The sequence below is a fragment of the Mytilus edulis genome, chromosome 3, assembly GCF_963676685.1.
Source record: "Mytilus edulis chromosome 3, xbMytEdul2.2, whole genome shotgun sequence".
NCBI classification, from domain to species: domain Eukaryota; kingdom Metazoa; phylum Mollusca; class Bivalvia; order Mytilida; family Mytilidae; genus Mytilus; species Mytilus edulis.
The window spans coordinates 87,797,313-87,816,145 of record NC_092346.1 but is presented as its reverse complement, the minus strand read 5'-3'; the positions used below and the strand labels follow the sequence as shown (position 1 = coordinate 87,816,145).

The window sequence follows — 18,833 nt, the reverse complement described above, 5'->3', positions numbered from 1 at the left end:
TAATGTATAAATGAATTTGTAAGGTAAAACAGAAAAATATTTTTCCAATTGAAAATTATTTTTAAAAATACGATAGCATAAAGTTTTAGGTGATTCTGCAACAAATGCAAAGCATTCTTGTTGAAACTGATCTTTGAGTTTTTGCTCAATATATTTTGACACCCATTTATCCTCAAACTGTGCATTCCATATATTGGACATACCACAATTATCAAAAATATTTTTAATATATGATATCCACTTAGTGTCTATTCCGTAATCATTATAATATAAAATACAAGTTTATATAATACAGCAAAAATTTCACTTTCTTTTCCATTAAGAAGTCTACTCCAGAAATTAATCAGGCTGGAAACCACCATGTGTTAAACAGTGGATAAATATTTTTAGACACTGGTCCAAATGTACAAAAATGGACAATAATAGAATTAATTATAAAGTTTTTAAATGGTCAGTGATGAAAGGTAGTTGTAAATTAAAAAATTGGTGCTACAAAGTTATGGAGATGTTGAAATCATTTGATTTTGAAAGATATTGTAAAATAAATGAAAATTTTCTTGATAGTTTTAGTATATCTCAGTTAGAAGAGAAAATGTTTGATAAATATAAAAAAGACTGGTGTACAAGAATTTTTTCATATAGTACCGGTTGTAAATTGAGAACATATAAACTTTTTAAACATACTTATAACACTGAGCAATATTTGCTACAGAAAATGCCACAGCGCCATCGTAGTGCTTTTTCAAAGTTTAGATGTGGTGTAGCACCATTAAAAATTGAAACTGGTCGATATGAAAGAAAAAATCTAGACGAAAGAGTCTGTTTTAACTGTAATATTTTAGAGGATGAAAAACATGTACTTTTAAATTGTCCCTTGTATGTAGATCTAAGACATGCACTTTTTATTGATATATTGTGTCATAATGATATGTTTTTAAACTTGTCTGAAGAAGAAAAATTTATATATATGTTTAAAAATACCAATATTTGTAATATTGTTGCCAAAACCTGCAATAACATTTTAACAAGGAGAAACAGTATTTTATATCATTAACTACTGTATTTGTAGTATTTTATAAAACGAAAAAGTATTATTTGTATTTTAATAGTCTCTCATAATTCTTTTAAGAATGGCACATACATGTATTTAATTGTTTTAACTATGTTTACTGTATAATTAATTTTATAATTGTACATGTATCTTGTTTTAATCATGTTGTATGTGGTGAGACTTTAATAAGGAAGGACTTCCGGTACGTTGTTGAGGAAGCAGCACGCAAAATTTGCTCTTGAACAAAATCGCTACAAGATTGACTATAATCAGCCGAACAACTAAAATATACGATTTAAAACGGTAAGAAGATTTCGTTTGATATTAACTCTGATCTTTGTGTGATTTATTTGGCCATATTCTCTTAAAACCGTTTTCTACAAAAAACTTAGGCAAAACAAGAAGGAATTTGTATCTATAGTCATAACGTCACTATACGTCGGAACAATTGAAAACAATCGGATAACCAAAGCAACGTCAAAATGGCCGCAAATACCCAACAAACCGACGATGAATTATCGGGAAACCTGTTATATGACAAAGATGCTAAAGTTATCCTTATGGAAATCCTGAAGTCGCTACGAGTTCTAACGGATAGGATCGAGAAAATAGAGAAAGAAGTACAGAAAATCGATGGTATAAAGGAAGGCCTGTCAAATTTGTCTACAAGAGTACAGACAAATGAGGAAACAATTGTCGAAATCCAAGACCGAAATAGCAAAGTTGAAGAAAGTGTTGAAAAATGGGTCAGATCGTTCATACTATAGTTGACAAATATTCAGCAAATGCTGAAGAAATATCTCAAATAAAAGACAGGATGGAGACGATAGGGGAGGATAATGGAACATCCTCAAGCATAGCCATTAAGGAATTAAAAGCCGATATGTTAGACCTAAAATGCAGAAGCATGAGCGATAACCTAGTATTCTCCGGGTTAGCGTTTCAGCGGGAAGAATCGTGCCAATTGAAAATTCAGAACTTTTTATTAAACGAACTGGACATACCGTATAAAGTAAATCTCGGTAGCGTTCATCGATTTGGAAAACCCGGACTGAACGGAGCCCGTCCTATTGTAGCCAAATTTATCCACAGAGATGAGCTTGAAGATGTACTTAAAAATACATTCAAGCTGAAAGGGAAACAATTTGGGATAAGCGAACAATTCCCGATTGAAATTGAAAGAAAACGGAAAGAGCTCTACCCTGTAATGAAGAAGGCTAAGAAGGAGGGTAAAAAAGTTAAACTGGTAAGAGATAAATTATATATCAATGGGAAACCGCATGTATCACTCAACACAAAACCAAACGGCACTGAATATAGGGATGTTCTACTACGTCAAGCCCAACAAAATTCGTATAGAAACAAAACTGTAAATGAACGCCCTTTTAAAAGGTCCCGACAGGAATCCGGAAACAATGACGCCATTAATGAGGAAACCATAACCACGCCGATGTAGGACGGGTCGAGAGAGTCCTCAAAAAATCAGAATGATCAGTTAAATTATTTAAATCTTACTTGTATTAATTGTTGTGGAATTAAATCAAAACTCAAATATCCTGAATTTACGGAACTGCTGTATAAAACGGATATTGCTGGCATTGTAGAAACAAAACTAGACGATATTGATGATATACAATTACAGGGATATGAATTGATTTATAAAAACAGAAATAAAATTGGCAAAAGAAGGTCGGGGGGTTTAGCTGTACAGCGTACAAAAACCATCTCAAAGATAATATTGAATATATCAAAACTGAAAGTAAATTTGTTTTGTGGTGTAAAATATCGAAAGTAATAAATAGATTAGATGACATTCTTTTGGGAATTATTTACATCCCTCCTGAATATACTTCATATTCATCCATTGATGCAATAAACGAAATTGAGATGGAATTATTTGAAATATCACATAAGTTTTCAAAATGTTTACTCGTTGGTGATTTTAACGCAAGAACCGGGTCCGAGGATGATTTTATATTTGTTCCCGATAGTGAATCTCATGTCGTAGATATTGAAAATATATACAAATAAATGCTGTTTGCAATTTAGACAAGTATGACTTCTCTCGCAAAAGGAACAGTAGAGATAAAAACAAGAATAGGTTTGGAAATCAACTACTAGAATTTTGCAAGGGAAATAACTTCTTCATCATGAATGGGAGAACTCTAGGTGACATAGATGGAAAGTTCACATGCCGTAATTCAAGCGTTGTTGATTATTGCCTATGCAGCGCAGAACTTATTCAAAATTTTACCGATTTTAAAGTACATGATTTTTCAAGTCTCTATTCAGATGTTCATTCCCCAATCGAGATATCCTTGAAACAAACAGATCAAGAAGTCAGCACAAAATGTAGCGATGATACTAGAACAAATGAACAAAAAATAAACAATTGGACTAATGAAAAATCATACAAATTCTTAGAATGCTTGAACCTTACAGAAATAGAAAATATTAATTCTGAAATTGATGGCACAACAGTAGTGACGCAAGAAACAGTAGATATGATAATCAGTAAAATAGGCAAAGTGTTAATAAATTCAGCGGGAAACACTTTTGGGTTTAAAGTCAGTGCAGGAAAGAAGTCAGAACATAGAAAAAATAAACCATGGTTTGACCATGACTGCAAAGCCGCTAGGTCAGAATTCCGTAAGATGAAACGAAATAAAAATAAGTCACCGTTCCACAGAGCACTTGTGACAGATGCCGAGAAGAGATATAAAAATACAATGAATAAAGCTCATAAGAAATACAGAAGCGATTTCCGAAAGAAAATGGATGATCTAAAGCAAAAGGATGCTAAGGAATTTTGGCGACTTCTAAATGAAAACAAAAGTACAGCTCAGCCTAAGATTGATTTCGACAAATTGGTCTCATATTTCAAAGAGTTAAACAGTGATCTGAGAGATGATACAGAAGAGCAACAAATTGAAAGTACTATTTCCCACGAAGAAATAAACGATGAGTTAAATAGCAGAATTACAAAACATGAAATTCTTAAAGCGCTGAAAAATCTGAAAAATAACAAAGCATGCGCCGAAGATAAACTGATTAATGAATATTTAAAAACATCCGCTCATGTTCTTATCGACATATATGTGAAAATTTACAACCTAGTTTTCGACTCCGGAAAAATCCCAAAACAATGGGTCCAAGGAATGATAAAACCTGTCTACAAGAACAAAGGTGATAAACGCAACCCCAAAAATTACAGACCAATAACTATTGTGAGCTGTTTCGGAAAAGTCTTTACAGCGGTATTAAATGAACGCCTTAAAAGATTCTCAGAACAAACATCTCTTCTTAAAGAAAATCAAAATGGTTTCCGAGAAAAAATACTCAACAATTGATTGTGCGTTTCTTCTGAACTCTCTAATTGAAGTTTTACAACACTAAAAAAAGAAACTATTTTGCGCATTTGTAGACTTTGAAAAGGCCTTCGATACGGTTAATCGTAATTTCTTATGGTTTAAAATGTTGAACAACAATATAAAGGGGAAAATGTTTAATACTATTTTTAGCATGTACCAGAATATTAAATCCAGCTTGAGCTATAATGGTCAAACTTGTGAACCTTTCGCTTGTGAAATCGGTGTCAGACAAGGAGAATTTTTAGCATGTACCAGAATATTAAATCCAGCTTGAGCTATAATGGTCAAACTTGTGAACCTTTCGCTTGTGAAATCGGTGTCAGACAAGGAGAAAATCTGTCACCGTTTTTATTTTCTTTATACTTGAATGACCTAGAAGACTATCTCATCTCGGAAAATGTTTTAGGTATGAACACAATAAGTAAAGATATAGAAGAAAAACTTGGAACTTTAATGAAATTATTCATAATTCTCTACGCAGATGACACTGTAATCATGGCAGAATCACCTGACCAACTGCAACATGCACTTAACAAATTTAAAAAGTATTGCGAAACCTGGAAGATGCGAGTAAATGTTGCTAAAACTAAAATCTTAATTTTTTCAAAAGGAAGAACTACAAACCCTCCACTTTTCCGATTCAACAACCATCATATTGAAACTGTAAAACTCTTTAACTACTTAGGAATTATTTTCAGCAAAACAGGCAGCTTTAAACAATGCAAACAACATCTAAAGGACAAAGCAACAAGTGCAATGTACGAAGTTTTAAGGAAGGGAAGAATTCACAATTTATCAATTAAATGCCATGTAGATTTGTTTGACTTACTGGTAAAACCTATTCTGCTATATGGATGCGAAATATGGGGTTACGAAAACTTAGATATACTAGAAAGAGTTCAAACTAAATTTTTTAAGCTACTTTTACATCTTAAGCCATCTACTCAAAACGACTTCATTTATGGAGAACTGGGTCTGTATCCCCTAGAAATAGATATAAAAACTAGAATTATATCTTAGGGACGACATCAAAAGTTCAATGAAGGATAAAAAAACTTAATTCAAATAGTTTTTTCACTGACCCCCCTCCCCCCCTATTAACTTAATTTGGGAAAAATTGATTGACCCATATGGATATATGTAAAAATCAATGTCGGATAACCAAATCTTGCAGCAGTTCAACCCCCCACCCCCAAACTATTTGAATTAAGTTTTTTATCTTACATTGATCTTTTGATGTCGTCCCTTATTGGACAAAGTTAATTACCGGTAAAGAAAGTAAGCTCGCTGCTGTAATGTTTAGATACCTTTTCAAGTTAGCACAAGAAACAACATTTCGATCGCGATCGTTAGACAAGATGAAAAGTATTCTAGACAATTGTGGATTCTCTTACTTATGGTCATTCCAAAACACATCACCTAACATTAAATCGATAATTAAACAAAGACTAGAAGATCAGTTTACACAGTCATGGTCAGGAAAGGTAAACGATTCGCCGAAAGCCCTGAATTATCGCCTATACAAGACATCACACAATTTCGAACACTACCTTAATGTACTTGATGATAAAGATGTAATAACAATGTCGCGGTTTAGGACAATGAACCATAAACTGCCAATTGAAAATGGTAGATGGCAAAACATTCCCCGAGAACAGAGAAAGTGTCCGTTGTGCAGAGTTGCTATAGGTGACGAATACCACTATGTAATGGAATGCAGCAGTCTCTTGACAGATAGAACACTACTTATTGACAAGAAATACCTAACGAACTTGAATGTTTTAAAATTTAATGCTATTATGAACCAAAAACAGAAATCTAAACTTCGAAAATTGTGCCAACTTATTAGAATTATAAATGAAAAACTGGATTCTCTCTGATGTTAACCTGTCGGCTATACTGATCATACCGTTGTAAAAAACTCATATTTAATGCTTCCTCAACAAATGTACATATATGCAATGTAATGTAAACTAATGTGTTTTTCTGTATACCTTTGTCCAACTTAGGTGATACCAGAATAAAATAAAATGATATATACTGTAAATAAACTATTGAATCTGAATTTGAATCATTCGCAGTTTTACAGACACAGTAATAGGATATCTGCCAAGTTCTGCATACACTATGAAATTTGGAGTAGACTGTTTTAAATGTAAAATCATTTTACAAAATTGTAAATGTACACGTTCAAGTATATCTATATTTTCAAAACCCCATATTTCTGATCCATATATCAATATTGGTAAAACCATTTTGTCAAATAAATCAAGTTGACATTCTATTGACAAATTGTTTTGTCTACCTGTTTTTTAAAACATTATACATAGCTTTTGTGGCTTGTTCTTTTAAATATTTTTTATTTGATAAAAAGGATCCACTTCTAGAAAATAAAATACCTAAATATTTGTAGTCTTTTACAATTTCAATGTCGTTACAATTAACTGTGAACTTGAAATTGCTGGCATTCTGCCACTCGAAAAGATTAAAACTTTAGTTTTATTTGTATTGATTTTCATTTTCCATTCTTCACAATATTCGTAAAATGTATTTAACATGTATTGTAGATCAGTCAGTGATAGTAGAGATTATGTTACTGTTGATGTCTCACAGCCTTTCGTGTGACTGGTCTAGGGCACTGGATATAGTCAGTGATATTAGAGGTTATGTTGCTGTTAATGTCTCATAGCCTATCGGGTGACTGGTCTAGCGCACTGGACACAGTCATTGATAGAAGAGGTTATGTTGCCGTTGATGTCTCATAGCCTATCGAGTGACTGGGGTCTAGGGAATAGGTAACGAATAGGTAACGAATAGGGAATAGGGAATAGGTAACGAATAGGGAATAGGGAATAGGTAACCAACTTGACGTCCATTCTAGGGTCCTGGATATAGTCAGTGATAATGAATAGAGGTTATGTTGCCGTTGATGTGACATTGTCTCATAGCCTATCGGATGACAGGTCTAGGGCACTTTATATAGTCAGTGATAATAGAGGTTATGTTGCCGTTGATGTCTCATAGACTATCGGATGACATGTCTAGGGCACTTTATATAGTCAGTGATAATAGAGGTTATGTTGCCGTTGATGTCTCATAGACTATCGGATGACAGGTCTAGGGCACTTTATATAGTCAGTGATAATAGAGGTTATGTTGCCGTTGATGTCTCATAGACTATCGGATGACAGGTCTAGGGCACTTTATATAGTCAGTGATAATAGAGGTTATGTTGCCGTTGATGTCTCATAGACTATCGGATGACAGGTCTAGGGCACTTTATATAGTCAGTGATAATAGAGGTTATGTTGCCGTTGATGTCTCATAGACTATCGGATGACAGGTCTAGGGCACTTTATATAGTCAGTGATAATAGAGGTTATGTTGCCGTTGATGTCTCATAGACTATCGGATGACAGGTCTAGGGCACTTTATATAGTCAGTGATAATAGAGGTTATGTTGCCGTTGATGTCTCATAGACTATCGGATGACAGGTCTAGGGCACTTTATATAGTCAGTGATAATAGAGGTTATGTTGCCGTTGATGTCTCATAGACTATCGGATGACAGGTCTAGGGCACTTTATATAGTCAGTGATAATAGAGGTTATGTTGCCGTTGATGTCTCATAGACTATCGGATGACAGGTCTAGGGCACTTTATATAGTCAGTGATAATAGAGGTTATGTTGCCGTTGATGTCTCATAGACTATCGGATGACAGGTCTAGGGCACTTTATATAGTCAGTGATAATAGAGGTTATGTTGCCGTTGATGTCTCATAGACTATCGGATGACAGGTCTAGGGCACTTTATATAGTCAGTGATAATAGAGGTTATGTTGCCGTTGATGTCTCATAGACTATCGGATGACAGGTCTAGGGCACTTTATATAGTCAGTGATAATAGAGGTTATGTTGCCGTTGATGTCTCATAGACTATCGGATGACAGGTCTAGGGCACTTTATATAGTCAGTGATAATAGAGGTTATGTTGCCGTTGATGTCTCATAGACTATCGGATGACAGGTCTAGGGCACTTTATATAGTCAGTGATAATAGAGGTTATGTTGCCGTTGATGTCTCATAGACTATCGGATGACAGGTCTAGTGCACTGAATATAGTCAGTGATAATAGAGGTTATGTTGCTGTTGATGTCTCATAGCCTATCAGATGACAGGTCTAGTGCACTGGACACAGTCAGTGATAGTAGAGGTTATCAAACCATGATGGACATTTAATTTTTTACATTAATCAGTACACTTGCTATGTCATTGATAATTTTTATAAATAGTTATCATTGATGTAAAAGGGAAACACTTAATTATACCCTGTTTTAATTTTTAATATATATCTTATTTACCTTAAATGTGATAAAAAAAAATCCATAGCAAGTGAACTTTTAGAAGGATTTCCAAATATGATTCTTCAAAAAATTTAATTCTAAGTCGGCGTTTACTGTTGTCAATGGCCATTTGAAAATAACATTTATATTTTTTTCTTTTTTCCTTATGTTCCTATTGTGGTTATTGTACCTTTGACTATGGGTTGATGCTTTAAAAAAATCATAAAAAATCTATTTTTCGTCGCAGATAATTTTTCCATAGCAGATAAGATTGAAAAAGGATGAAACAATCTAATTATCAAGAAAAATATATTTTAAATCAATGTTTTCTGTTGTCAACTGTATTTTAAAATGCAAACTCCAAACCTCCGTTAGACAGATGTCGTATGTACAGTATACAAATGGATCGACATAATAGAAAGGTTAAACTATGTCAATTGGACATGCTTTGATACTATACTATGCCCTTGAATTTTTACTAGATAACATTTTTGTTCGCTTTGGCGATTCCGTATATAGTCAGATTATCGGAATTCCAATGGGGACTAACTGTGCACCATTTATTGCGGACCTGTTTTTGTATTGCTATGAGTTACAATTTATGACAAAAATAAGCAAAGATCCATCGAAACAACATCTGATAAACAAATTTAATAATACGTTTCGATATTTGGATGATATTTTGGCTGTCAGTTATAACGTATGGTTCATAAAGAAATTTATCCTTTTGAACTTACTTTAAATAAAGCTATAACAATGACCACTGCCCTTTCCTCGATCTTGATATCTATATCATTAACGGAAAGCTTTATACTAAAATATATGATAAAAGAAATGATTTTTCATTTTCCTATCGTTAATTATCTATTTTTAGATGGTGACGTTCCCTTGTCACCATCTTACAGTGTTTATATATCTCAACTTGTACGATTCGCTTGTGTATGTAACAATGTTTTAGATTTTAACGTTACGAGAGAAATTAATGTATTACTGAAAACTTGTTACATCAGGGTTTTCGATATCACAAACTAGTCAAAATATTTACTAAATTTCATCATCGGTATAAGGACATCATTCGTTAATGTTCACATCCAATTTTTTATTGAAATCGTGTGAGCAGGCAAAAATTATAATAGATTCCGGAAACTGAATTCCTATCCCGAAAACGATTCCGAACACATCACTGAAAATGGGTTCCGGTCCGGTCGAACGAATCCAACAACTCGATATTATTGAGAGGGAAATTGCAACAGCTATTCATAGTGCTGGTAAATTATTAGTAAACAATTTGATAATTCATTTCATTTGAAATCCATAGAAGATAAATTTTACTTAAAGTAATGGAACCAAACATATTTAAGCGTGAAAATTATCTCCCCTTACCACATACAAAATCTGTGATCATCTGTTCAACTCGATATTATTGAGAGGGAAATTGCAACAGCTATTTATAGAGCGGATATATCATTAGGAATCAATTTGATATTTCATTTGAAATCCTTACACGATAAATTTTACTTAGATAAAATAATGTAATCTAAAATATTTTAGGCTGAAAATTGTCTCCCCTTATCACCAACAAAATTTGTGATCATCTGTTTAACTTTAAGACAACAAGGATTTGTATAGTAAGACTATACAAATCATTGAAGACATGATACATTTCATGTTCATGAGTGTTTTTGTAAAACCAGTGAAGTAGAAAATTAGTAAAATTTGAAGTGACCAACTGCTATTTTGGAGCTTATAACAGCATCAAAATGATTACTTAATGCCCTTTCTAAACCGAAAGACATTCCATATCATCCCGTATTGTCTTTGGTTTGAATTTTATAAATAATATCTCTATGCATACAACACTTATATGTAGAAACATATTTCCACTTGAAATGTGTAAATTAACAGGGTAAAAAATGTATAGTCATAGTGAAACATGATCCATGGATTATAATGAATGATTCTTCAGTATTCAACCCATATTTATCTACATATATGTAAGCAGAAGCAGACATGTGCATTGTAAAATTAAATAATCTAATGCTTACATGTTACGTACAAATGACCAGGATTTCCTCAAACACATTATAATTAACTCATGAAACACAACTTTGTTAATATTCTGACTCTCTATAACTATTTCATACATGTATATCATCAGAATAATTATTTTTTTAGGTTTAGCTCTCCAGGAACTAGCCAAAGAAAAGCCACAAGCTAAACAAATAGAGACACATACAACAACTTTCATGAAAACTTTAATGGAAGTAGAGAAGAAAATGACAAACCATATTAACTACCTCACACAAGTTTCTACAGGTAAGATTATTTATCAGTCATCTTTTGGTTAGTTTATATAAAAAAATTCTGTGAAAGTACTTGTATTCCTGGGGTTCAAATGTTCATGGCTTTTTTCTGAATGGCTATATCCATGAATTTCAGTGTCCAATCAAATATGATAACTGTTGTCCAAATCAAAACATGGAAAGATCCCCATGTTTATGATTTTCGACTACATTAATGATGAAGACTTTTTATCTAGAGAAAACATCAACAGACAGAATTTTATCCATTTAATCTTTTAAGAACTTCAAAGTGTATAACTTTTAACCTTTTAATTCTCATGAAAAATTTGTGAAAATGGACACATTATTTTGAACATGTTGAAATTCATGTATCCTATAAAAAAAAATATGAAACAGCATATGATTACATTTGTTCTTTTAAAAATCTTTGTTTTTATTTTTTCACCAGAAACATGTAATTTACAAAGTTACATAAACAAGTCTAAATTGAAAACAACAATGTTCAAACCTATGATTACATTGGAATAAAACCACAATTTTTATATGTGTGCATGTAAAACAAATTTTGTTGTAGAGGGGTCTAAATACAGCACAAACAGCATTTTCCAAAAGACCAAAAAAGTGAAATAGTATATTATAACAATACGCATTTGAATAACAGGTAGAACAACTGATGTTCTTAAACCCTGCTGACTGCCATTAACGATTGCCAAATAAATTGATTACCTGTATATATAAAATTAAGAATGGAAATGGGGAAGGTGTCAAAGAGAAAACAACCCGACCATAGAACAGACAACAGCAGAAGGTCACCAACAGGTCTTCAATGCAGCGAGAAATTCCCGCAACCAGAGGCGTCCTTCAGATGGCCCCTAAACAAATATATACTAGTTCAGTGATAATGAACGCCATAATAAACTCCAAATTGTACACAAGAAACTAAAATATATATATATCAATTATCTATCAGTATGTTTATGTCAATTATCTGTTTGTAAGAATCTTTTTCTTGGTGCAAAGATGGTATTTGAACATTTTTTGTGTGCTAAAATGTTATTTGAAATATTTAACAAAATTAGTTATACAAATTTAAGTTTTATGTCGTTACAGAAATCAAATAAATGGATCATTAATTTTCCAAGTTTTTTTTGCCATTGAAAAGAATCAATAACATATTTTACTTACTAGTTAACTTGTTGTCAAATAAAACAAACAAATGATTCAGACTTAAACTGTCAACTATTAATTTAATTTATTTGTTTTAATTACAATTTGATTATTTCGACTTTTAAAGGTCATGCCAAGTGCTACAGATGAATCAATTTCTTTTCCAACTGAAATTCGGTGGAATTAATTCATAAGTCATTGAACTTTTATTTTATGAAATGGATTTCCTTTGCCTAGCTGTCAGTTTAAGAATTTTTCCTGTTGATTGTCAATATGCAGACAGTTTTATACAATGTGTATTGTTCCTGATTATTAATTGATTTTGTTTCAGGTCAGCCACACGAGGGATCATCATATGCAGCATCCAAAGATTTGACTCTAGCTTATCACAGAATAGATCATATCAAAAGCAGATTAGCTACTCTAGAAAGATTCCATCATGAACTTAGTCCTCAAAAACCTCATGCAAAGACTTTACAAATGTCTGACTCTTGAATATCATGTGACTCATATAGAAATGTTATAGATGATGCTCAATGTCCATATATGTGTTGTCTTGGAAGGATACAAGAAACTGACAAGAGTTTGTCAAAAATCCAAATATTTTTAAAGAACAACAAAAATGCATGTAAATGTGATCTGTGTGAGGTGTAAGATTCAGAACATGTACATATACACGCCATATTGTCAAGATTGTACAATAAATGCTTTATAAAGTCATCATGTCTTGATACTCTGCTTCTTGTCTTGGGGGTGGGTGTGTGTGTGTCCACTTCCTATATACAAGATGATATGACGTGCCGCTGGAATAGATCACCTTTTCAAGCTGGAAAATATGTAAATAGGTCGGGGAAAACAATCAAAAATATATGATTAGATCAATAAGTTCCCATAACTTCTTTGTCGGTTATCTTTCTTGGTGTTCACGGCTGTTTTTATCACCCAAGTTTTCCCTTTTGGCACTTTGGTATTCCACTCATACATGTACATTACAGACCATTACGCACCATATGTAACCCAAACAATATGGGAAAAGGTTAAATTTTACCTATGCAATATATGATTTGGTATACATTTTCAAAATTCAAAGTTATATGAAAAGGGTGTGGTAACAGAACCCCAGTGACGCCCCCTATCAATTAAGTATTGAAGTAGCCCCCCCCCCCCCTTTGGAGCTTTTTGTAGACCTTCCTGTCAACTGTTTCAAAAGCAGGAATGAGCAGGAATGTATAATTATTACTTTAATAACAGTCTCCTTCTTTATGTTTCATCTACAAATATATAGCTTGTGCGGTTTTTTACCTTTCAAAACTGCAGTATTAAAGAAACACTTGTAATCTAGTTAGTAGAAACTGGCCTTCAATTGGTTTCATCTCTGGTTTTGGAAATAAATGAAGCATTTTGTAAAGTTTGAAAATGGTCCATTAGAGATTTGTTAAGCAGAACAAGTGACTACTGATTGAAGGAACCAGTTCCTGTTTTAGCTCAAAAAACGATCAAATGAGTTTTTCTCATTACTTTTCCTTTCTTCTTTCTAACCATTGACATACTTTTAGGAGTTATTGCCCTTAAATGACGAAATGAACATAAAATTTCAATTACTTTGCATTTTTTCCTTTAATGTTGAAAACAATGATTGATAGATAGAAACTTTGAATAGCAAAAATGATCAGTAAGACAAGATCTGCATGTAAGTCCCATTGCCAAAATTGTTAGTCAACGTCTTAATGAAGTAATTGCCCTTTAATGACAATTTTTTACCAATTGTTTGCATTTTTGTCTAAGGAAATTTGATATCAAAAGTGATCTGAGCTAGACAAAATCTTCAAAAAAACTTAACTTGGCCAAATTGTCAATCCACTTCATTTATTAAAGTTATTTCCCTTTAATGATAATTTTTACCAAATTTGTTTTTGTTTTTGCCCATTAATTTAAAAACTATTATAGAAACTTTTGAAAGCAAAAGATGATTACAAGGATCTACAATTAGTTGATATTGCTTAAATCATTGTTCAAATATAATTATAAACATGATAAATAGATAAAAATAGAAACTTTTAAAATAAAAAATGATCAGGAAAACAAGTTCTATAATAATTGTCATACCATTTCTTTTTACCAAATGTCTTCACATATTGGGCTGAATTTTAGTATGGGAGTCCACTGTGATGAGTTACAGATCAATTTTATATTTCATTCTTCTCTGCTGATTTTTGTAACCTATCATTGTCAAATTTTAACTCCTAAAACTTCAAGGTTGTTTTGTTTTGGGGCTGTTCATGGTGTTCTGACACATCTAGTTTTTATTTGTCATGCAGTGTTACTGTATATGTACTTTGACTGTCAGATTTTAGACAATTGTTCACGTTTCCCAGTAGCATACGTTTTTTTTTACCTCGTAGGATATTAGCCTGAAACCAGGAGATTTTTTTGTGTAACATATTTTGTTTTCCTTTACCTTTGACTTTGACTGGCTTTTAAGAATAATCAGAGGACGATTTCTAAAATGGTTTAAAATTATTGTGTGTATGTATTTTGTTATTTTACTTGACAGTGGATTTTCCTAATTTTTGTTTGTCCCTCGTTGATTTTTATTGTGATAGCAGATATGGTATTGTCGTTTAGTTTAAATTTGACTTGTTTAGACTGAAAGTGATTTTGGCTTGACATATATTTGATAAACACCATATGTCAACCGCTGGAGGTGTTTCCTTTTATTCTGGTGTTAGGTTGAACCGTTGCACTTATTGACATAAACCAGTACACCACATTTCAATTAGAATTATTTAAAAAATCAAGTCATTAAAACAAGAAAACACCATAAACTGTTAACAAGAGATATGTCACACCTATTTGTTATTTTGATAATGCAACTTGAAATTAAAATAGCAAAACTTTAACATGCAAGTCATGCAAATATCCAGTCAGTGAACCATGAATGAAGGTACAAGGCCAAACAATCTTCATGGAAAGCCAATTGCTAATACAACTGCATACCAAATATCATTGAATTTTCATAAGATGTTTCCTTTAACCAAACTCAACCTAAATACAAACATTAACTTGTAAACTAAAAGTTTCCAAGTCATTATAGCATAATGGTGGGTGGGGTTATAAAATCTCCATGGAATTTAAACTTGCAAATGCCAATACATTTGCATACCACATATCAATGACTTAACATAAGTGGTTCATCTTAAACTGACCTAATCACAAACTAATATATGTTAACTAAGCCAAAGTTTCAAAGTTTAAAGACCCTGACTGAAGCGGGCAGGGCAAAATAATATCTATGAAATTGAGATATGCCAATGCTAACACAACTGCATACCAATATGTTTAGTTTTGTGCATGTGGCCTTTTTTTTCCTTTTGACAATGAAACTCAATTGCTCCATAAGGGTAAGCAGATTCTATTACACTTGTGGCCCAGGACCCGAATTACAAGAATAAGTGGCATATTTATGGTCATTTCCAACAAGACACAATTTTCCCCAAGTCCCTGTTAATTGACAAACAAATTACATAGCTATTTTAATATTTTATTATGAAAATAACATATAAAATATTTTCCTTATAATTCCAGCAACAAACAGAAATAAAACATTATTCTCTATAACACTTGTGTGTATAAAATAGTATATATTATGTCATATATATGTCAGATCTTCAAAATAAAGAGAATACTTTTTGTTAGGTGTATATATATATACTATAACTTTTTAAAATCTTATAATACTAAACAGAAAAAGGGTCACAATGAAATGGATAAATGTGTAAGATACAAGATCCCTTAGTTCAATTATGCAATTGGCAAAATACTGAAAAGTCATAAGTTCATGTTATGCTTTTATAAATGCAAAAAAGGTGACGGGATTTACACCCTAATAAGTGATAAATTGCAATGCCATGACCGGTTGACCAGTCTGTCCAAGGTTATCATCATATAAAGTAGTTTTGAAGTTGTGATGTATTTGAAAATAATGATGAAAATTACCATACCCTTCACAAACAGATGGAGGGACAATGGCTTTTTTAATTGAACTGTTGATTTGGCAAACATAAGACTTCACTGAGCAAGTTAATAACTGTTTACTGGGTAACTTATATAAACATTAAAAATAACAGGGTACATTTGACTTGAAATTTACAATATAAATATACATGACAAAATAGGATAGTTTCTCATTCTCTTATCTTGTTCATACAATAAACAGCTAATTAGTAATGAAGTATAATACCTCCTAAGACCATATACAATATAATACAAATCAAGAATCAAATACAAATAATGTACTGTACAAGTTATCTCCCTTTACTGGGAGTTAATGTTTTATATAGAAAACAGACACAAATAGCACCATAAAAATTCAACAACTTATAAACAAGGACCTATATGGGAGCAAAGAATAAACTAATTAAACATGCTTGTATTTGTGTTGCTGATTTACTGATTCATTGACACATTAAATCTGAGTTATCTCCTTTTATTCACCATTATAAAAAACATGTGAAAAAATATAATCACCTATGTTAAATGTTCTAAAAAAGAAGCTGCAGCTTCAATTAAAAAGTTAGCCTTCTTTCTATAACAAGAATAGTAGAGGCTATGACACTGTGATAAAAATATTCTAAGTTACTTTATTTATAACACATGTATAGTTCATCAGTCTTTAGCAGAAAGACAAGCTCTTAGTTATATAAAGTTATATTAGAAATATAAAGTTTCAGTCAAATCTAAATCTTCAATCAGCATTATCAGTTAGTGAAAACTGAACTAAACTGAAAGCAGAAAATGGGGAGATTTCTTTGTGAAGTTATTATAGAACAAGAAGTAATTGTAACAGGATGCTGTTACGAAGTCTCCCAAACAAAGCTCCTATAACTCGCCATTCATATGGTCCCATGTTCATTTGATTAGATTTTTTGTCCCATACAAGAATATATATGGCTTATGAGTGGAGATCTCCACCATTTACAAGTATTCAAACAGGAGGGGGTGGTGATGACCCCCCGGGACTTTACCTACATTTCATTTGATTTGTTTCGTTGTCCCATACAAGAATATATATGGTTTAGGGGTGGGGATGTTGACTGTTTACAAGTTTTCAAACAAGAGGGGTGGGGTGACCCCCTCGGGACTTCCCTTTTATATCATTTCATTTGTTTTATTGTCCCCTACAAGAATATATATGGTTTAGGGGTGGGGATCTGGACCGTTTACAAGATAATAGCACATTCTCAAATTGAACAGGGTGGGGGCGACCCCCAGGAACTTCTCTTAATTTCATTTGATTAGCCTTGTTGTCCCTGTAAGAATATATATGGTTTAGGGGTGGGGATGTTGACCGTTTACAAAGTTTTCAAACAAGAGGGGGTGGGGTGACACCCTCGGGACTTCCCTTTTATATCATTTCATTTGTTTTATTGTCCCCTACAAGAATATATATGGTTTAGGGGTGGGGATGTTGACCGTTTACAAGTTTTCAAACAAGAGGGGGTGGGGTGACCCCCTAGGGACTTCCCTTTTATTTCATTTCATTTGTTTTATTGTCCCCTATAAGAATATATATGGTTTAGGGGTGGGGATCTGGACCATTTACAAGATAATAGCACATTTTCAAATTGAACGGGGTTGGGAGGACCCCCGGGGACTTCCCTTTAATTTCATTTGATTTGTTTTATCGTCCCATTCCAGAATATATGAGGTTTAGGGGTGGGGATCTGGACCGTTTACAAGATAAAAGCATATTCTCAAATTGAAGGCGGTGGGGATGACCCCCCAGGGACTCCCCCTATATTTCATGGGATTTGTTTTATTGACCTCTAATCATTTCTGAAGACTACATGTATCTATCACTTACAGTTTTCAAGTTATATTCATTTGAAAATTTTAGAAAATAAAATCCCATAGGGTTCTATCGTAAACCCCTCCCTTCTTTCTGCCCCCCAAAATACCCCTTAATAGACCCCAATGCACAAACGAAAGATCGATGGCTCACCTAGACATATTAGTCTAACATTCTATGAAACCCTAAGTTAATCTGACCAGGGGTTTTGGAGAAACGCTGCGGACAAGTTCATTTTTTATGTGGCGGAAGAAAAAGAAAAAGAAAAAGAAGAAGAATAATAAAAACTAGATTTGCCATTGCAAGCAATAGCGAATGTCACCCTTCCCCCTATTGCCACTAAGCGGCAGCCATTTCTATGGCAACGGCAGCCATTTTCAAATTTTCAAAGTCATAAGTCTCATCTTTACTTGTCAGTTAACAATAATATCAAGTTTCATCAAGTTCAAAGCATTTTGAAAAATTTTGACATTTTTGCAGTTTCCATGGCAACGGTGGCCATTTTGGAAATTCCAACTTCAAAAGTCTCATGCAGACTTGACAGTCAACAATCCCGTTAAGTTACATCAATTTTGGAGCATTTTGAAATTTTTGAAATTTTTGACATTTTGATTGGTTCCTATGGCAACAGAGACCATTCCCAAAATTTAATGGCATATACCACATTGGTACATGGGAGGGACCATACCATCAAAGTTTGGATCAATTTGACCTACCATTTTAAGAAAGTAAATGCCACTTTAAGATTT

The 18,833-nt window shown here is 32.8% G+C and overlaps 2 protein-coding genes across 2 annotated transcripts; both read left to right on the top strand.

Annotated features, from left to right (window-relative positions):
- The first annotated feature begins 1,868 nt into the window (after nt 1-1,868).
- LOC139515479 (uncharacterized) lies at nt 1,869-2,507 on the top strand. Its single transcript, XM_071305052.1, has one exon. The coding sequence runs from the start codon at nt 1,869-1,871 to the stop codon at nt 2,505-2,507; it is 639 nt and encodes a 212-aa protein (XP_071161153.1).
- Nucleotides 2,508-9,893: 7,386 nt separating this feature from the next.
- Nucleotides 9,894-12,956, top strand: LOC139517710 (mediator of RNA polymerase II transcription subunit 11-like). The gene is made up of 3 exons (XM_071309069.1): nt 9,894-10,034; nt 10,942-11,082; nt 12,568-12,956. The coding sequence occupies exons 1-3, from the start codon at nt 9,956-9,958 to the stop codon at nt 12,729-12,731; spliced, it is 384 nt and encodes a 127-aa protein (XP_071165170.1). The 5' UTR covers nt 9,894-9,955; the 3' UTR covers nt 12,732-12,956.
- Nucleotides 12,957-18,833: the final 5,877 nt, after the last annotated feature.